The sequence below is a fragment of the Mixophyes fleayi genome, chromosome 5, assembly GCF_038048845.1.
Source record: "Mixophyes fleayi isolate aMixFle1 chromosome 5, aMixFle1.hap1, whole genome shotgun sequence".
NCBI lineage: Eukaryota > Metazoa > Chordata > Amphibia > Anura > Limnodynastidae > Mixophyes > Mixophyes fleayi.
Window position 1 is genome coordinate 45,410,582 of NC_134406.1, and position 6,000 is coordinate 45,416,581.

The 6,000-nt window shown below is 33.0% G+C and overlaps 1 protein-coding gene across 2 annotated transcripts in view; it reads left to right on the forward strand.

Moving 5' to 3' along the window:
• CNPY1 (canopy FGF signaling regulator 1) overlaps window positions 1-4,653 on the forward strand; it is an 86,624-nt gene extending 81,971 nt beyond the window's left edge. For both annotated transcript variants that reach the window (XM_075212130.1, XM_075212129.1), the window contains exons 5-6: window positions 204-300; window positions 4,336-4,653. In XM_075212130.1, the coding sequence (XP_075068231.1) occupies window positions 204-300; window positions 4,336-4,370 (132 nt within the window). In that variant the 3' untranslated portion in view covers window positions 4,371-4,653. The remainder of the gene's footprint in view (window positions 1-203; window positions 301-4,335) is intronic.
• Window positions 4,654-6,000: the final 1,347 nt, after the last annotated feature.

A 6,000-nucleotide genomic window follows, 5' to 3' on the forward strand; every position in this document is an offset into this window, starting at 1 on the left:
TACATTTTAAATTTAATGTAGGTACAGAATGTTATATTTAATACAGACATAAACTGCTGTGCTTGTGCACATTTACACATATTAATGTTTTTTTTTTATATCTATGAATTCAAATTATAGCTTGGGAAAGTCTCAACATTAACTTGTAAACTGGGGTGGTGCTGGTTTTATTGTACCAACACGTGTTTTCTTGTTTCTTGTAGTGTGAACGAGTGATAGAGGAAAATGAAGATGAAATATTTTCACTTATTACCCACGAGGCAGACAATTTTGCTGACAAGCTGTGCATTGACAAAACAGGTAGTGTTTATGATATATCTTATAATAATACAGGTTTTCTATTTGTATTCCAACTCTGTTAGTTCTAGAGGTTGGGCCATCAATGTATCGGATTGTATCGAAATCCCACCCCTTCATAGAAATCTATGAAAACCTATTAATCGTTGATTTTTGTAACATAATGTATAGGTAACTCGTACTTCACTATTTTGATGGTCATGCGTCTCTTTTCCTGTTTTGAAATAGAATTACAATTCATCATTATAATGGGTGCATTATTTGACGTTTCTAGCAAGCCATGTACAGACTAGGCCTCTGCCACTGAAATTTTGTTTTAATTTTTCCTCAACAATCATAAAATCCAATTTGGCTCTGGTGCTATATGTGCTCTGATAGGGTGTATATACACATTTTGGTACTGTATAAGAATTGTTTTATTTCCATTTATTATCTGATCACACATCAAGTCCTAACCGTGTTCCATGTAACATGTAATGTTAGAAAACCATTTGCTCCATTTTTCTTGCTTTTGGATTTTTGTGAGCAGAAATAAGTGCCAACCATAGCAATCTTCGTCCTTTTGCCCAGGATAATTCATGTTTTAAATATGTGGCATTGCTAACATATTAATGACCTGAAGAATAACAGAACACAGTCTACTCCAGACAATGTAGTGTTATTGTAATGAATAACAAGTACACTTTTATATTGCTCAGCAGTCAGGCAGTGGGTTTGTTTCACCACATAGAGCCAGTCTGTTTTAGGAGGGGGTGGGGGGGTGGGATGCATTATGTATCCAAGATAAAATATTGATTTTAGAACCAATGACATCTTAAAATGAAGGTTTGAGATCTTGGTATGTAAAAGGAAAAAAACCCTGAGGTTTTAAATAAATATTTAATCCTAACAGTATGTGCTTATAGATCTCTTCTCATGCAGCTTTAGTTGTAAATGAAGTTGATAGGAGTTTTTGACATTTTTCTATACAGTGCTGAATGTATGGAACCATGTAGGTAATGCCAGCACACTCTCCTACTGCATGATGTCACATACATTTTATTATTGAGGGTATTGAAAAAGAAATCTAAATTTTAATGACAGATATTGTCTGCTTATAATGTTGCATATGAGCTAGATGTTATTATGCAGTCTTCCTCTACTCTTAAAAGTATGGCTAAAAGATTTTAAATTATCACAATAAAAGAACATTAAATCTCATAGAATTACTTATTTTACTTAATTACTTATTTTTTTGCCTGCAAATTTTAGGTTTAGAAACCTAATACAGATTTACATAATTTATATAATAGCACCCACTGTACGTCTCAATATTTACCTTGTTTCTAGTTTAATCTCTTCACAGGTGGTTTATATTGGTATGTACTCTTAAAAAGTTGGATTAGTGTTGGAACCTGGATTTTATGGAATTTAACCAGAAACCCACATTTCAATGTTTACCTGTGTACATCTTTGGATGTACCGAGATATGGCATTGGATACAAGACTGTTTTGTTTTCTACCGACCGAATGTGCAAAAAGTTTAGGTTATGACTCCAAATCATAATATATGAAACACAAATTGTCCTTTATAAGCACTGATCTGTACTGTACGGTGTACAGGAGGAGATGACTGATTCGGCAGAGGCGCCTGTTTTCCTGCATTTAACACTTTTGATAACTCCAGTCCACAGAATAATCATTGTTTGTAATAACTATAATATACAACATATTATTATTATTTTTTAAATAATATTAGTCTATTTTTTATCCCCATTAGTGGTTTGCCTTATTGCTAGTCTCCCAAATTACCACTTCTGGTAACCTTTAAAAAGGGATACTGATATTATGATGTCTAATTGTGCCATAAATAATGCACAAGTGCTAATACATCATACAGACATTATTTTTTGGGAAAATGTATCTTCTCAAAACTATTTTCTTATTATTATTATTTTGTTTGGTTCACACGTATGTTATGTCTTCCATACAAACGAGTACAGAAAACTTAATTTTTTTTTGTAGTGCGTTGTACAAATAAAAATTTAAATTTCTGGGCATATTATTAAATGTTCTATGTTTTTAGGTCTCTTTGATACTGGCTGAAATGTTTTCAAAGTGAAAAATATTTATTCAGTTGCATTTACTTATTTAGTACAATTCAGTTGTTCTGTGGTAAAAAAATAATATGTGGACAATGAGGATATGATAATTATACACGCATGAAAATAAGACACATTCGGCCCTTTATTCTTCCTTTTTGAAAGCTTATTGTTATGCACTATTTAAATCCTCCCATGATCCGTACGTACATCACAATGTATCAGCAACACTAAGCTGTACATCATCAGGCATGGACAATATGTGGCCCTCCAGCTCTTGTGGAACTACAAGTACCACAACAATTGGAGAGCCACAGGTTGTTCTTGCTTGCTCCGCATCATTCAAATAAAGCAAAAAACATGTTTAATTGTTCTGTAATTCGCTCATTCCACACACAACAGTTTTTATAGTGACATTTAATCATAGACTTTATACCAAAACATTAAAACCAGTAACGATATGTTTAGCTCATATCATAATTACTATTTATCATATAGTGAGCAACAAAGGTGCTACACTTGTCTTACACGGCTCTTGTGTACGGCAATTACGTCTGTCTAGAACTGAGCTTTTATTTTTTAGCTGGTATAAAATAAACATTGGTATTTTAGGCGAAGTTTAAAATCTACTGATTGAAGCAACGTAGACATTACGATAAATCTATGACAATATCCTGGGAAATATACCATGGCCACAGTAAATAGTATAACATTATATATTCTTACAGTTACAGTAATAGAACAGATCATTTAAAACCAATTAACATTGGCGATTTTACGTACAATAATAGGGGATCAATACATTGCTGCTATAAGAGCTTGCAAACAAATGCTAGATCATTTCCTTGACATATTATTATTATTATTATTATTATTATTATTATTATTATTATTATTTTTATACTTTACATAGAAATAAATAGTGCCAGCTCATTTCTCTGCCCTGGGCTGAAGGGGAGCCAATGCAGCCAAACATTAGTAACAATAAAGAACATAAAGTCATAAAACACAATGATTGTAGTGCTTCTAATGTGAGGGAGAGGTGAGAGGTTAAACAACAGACAAAAATGTCTTTCGTACAGTGGTTGGCGTCTTGTGTGTTCATAAAGGTGTCAAGAACCCAACAGTGCTGAATGGATCTGCCACCCAGCTGGTCTACGTACAAACACAAATAAAGTGTGTGGGGGAACAGGTTTAGTAACCTTTTAAGCATTTCAGACAGGCCTATGTTTAGTTTGTTTAGCAAATGCAAGGTGTGTGTAATACAAGGAGTTGAACAATACCACACAGTAGTAAGCAATGTGCTGAAGTACTTTACTTGACGCTTGCTACATTTTAACATTGAGCTTTAAGCTGGAAAATACTCATTTAATGACCCTTAGAAAAAAAATTATCTTAGACCTCATGGGAAGGAAATTAGAGGGCATTTTTTTTAGAATACATATTTTAATATTTATAATAACACTATCCCTGTCATTGTTTTTTATTATATGGCAAAAAAGTTTCAATTGGAAATTCAGTTTGACCTTAAAGTTGTTGTTCATGTGACGCACTATGATTTATTACCACCATCAACGGTTATCTTTTTCAATATAGTGTCAAAAATGAGTGAAGTAGCCATATACTGTTCATCTACCTATAACAATGTCCTAGTGGCGTTCATGTAATCCTATTTTTTTCTGCACCTATCGTTATTATTTAATGATCATGTGTTTTTATCAGTCTTAGGGAAGTTATCTACCTGTGGACTCTAATGTTGTTTCATATATATACATCTCTAGATTTTTATAGGCCTAAAATTTTTGCAACATGAACAGATTTTTCATTGGTAGCAGAGAATTATATATGAAATATCATACCAAACTGTAGATGCAGAACACTAAATTGTTATGAATAAGTATGAAATAATGTTGTGTTTCCTCCGATTTGAGCAGTATGTCTTTTCTTGATCTTTTAGGTTTTTGTAAAGACATTCCGCACAGTGAATTATAGAGGATCCAACAACACTTTACATTTTTCAAAGAATCTATATCCTGCCAGCACAAAGTATTTTGTGTGACTGATTTCAATTTGGACGTCTTTCCAACACGGGTTATGCACCAGAGACTAAAAAAATGTTGAATATTGAACAAATTGTCTTTATAATAATGGATTATATTGTTTTGTCTGTACATGTAAAAAAAAAAAAACTATCTTGCCTCGTCTTCCTAGTGCACACAGGGTTAGTGTTTTTTTCAAAGGTAATCCTCAATTAATAAACTGTGTTTGAAATAAATATTTTTATTGTTAAAATACATATGCGAGACTCCATAACAATGGAATAAAATGGGTGGTAAATTGGGCAACGAATGGTGATCTGGACACTGTTGTTAATCGTTAATAATACAAAGTTGTTGGTTGTGCTCCCAATAAGGAATGAAGTACTTGCTCCCAAAGTTACAGGAATGCCTAAGCACTGATCTTGTTAATATCCTATGTAGGTCTATCATTTAATGTATTCCAGCAGAACCTGCCATTTGTGTGGTTTAATTACTCCTATTTAGGGGATATTTGTGTTCTACTCTAGCAGCAACCTTGTTTAACCTTGATTCACATATTTCTGTATCTTTGACACCATTGTCCTTCTTCACTACACACAGAGAAATGTGCTGTGCCCGGCTTATTTTACAATGGGGTATATGTTCTAGTAGAAAAAACTACTCGATAGAGAAATGGTCAATAATTACAGCAATGAAAGTCAATTCAGAGGAATCCTTTTAAAGCCTTATATCTTACCCATTATCCTTATTAAATTATGTTAGGGCTATATTATTGCAGCTCTGTTAACAAATGCACTTTTTGATGCGGAGTGGGGAGTAGAGGTTTTTTTTTGCCATTTGATATTCTTGGCAATGCTTGCCTTAGCACCCAATTAAAATACTATAAGACACTTGATGCATTTATTATGTATTTCATGCCACAGTTATAGATTAGACATATGACGAATGAAAGGTTAGTACTGTGGGAAACAAATATTTAGAGCAGGCAGTATCAACTGCTGATTGAGAATAGTTTAACAAAACCTGCTATGGTACCTTACCAGTTCAGATGTATTTTTTATGTAGCGATCAGCACTGCCGCAGTCAAATTAGCAATGCATTTGAGCGTGCCATTAAACAACCACATTTAATTAATTAACTCAGCCACTAATATATTTTAACGTGAGGCCGTGCCTTGTGTACCTATTAAGGAGGAGGAGATGAATTAAATTATACTTCCTGTGGTTATATTGGAGCTTTTGAGCTGAATTGATAGTCTACCTTGTTATGTGTGGAATCATATATATATATATATATATATATATATATATATATATATATATATATATATATATATATATGTGTGTGCGTATATATATATACATATATATATACATACACACACACACCAACAGACAGGCGGTGTTATGCTGTATTTGCAGTTGTACCGTGCTTCAAATTGCTATTGATAGAACACAGTTTTTACCCTTTCCCCTATGTCAATATGTACAACAGGTAAAGGGGAATTGACCTAGTTTATTGTGAAATTTCTGACTATGGATTTCTATTGAATCAACTTTCAGTGGTCCCATCACCCTGTGAAT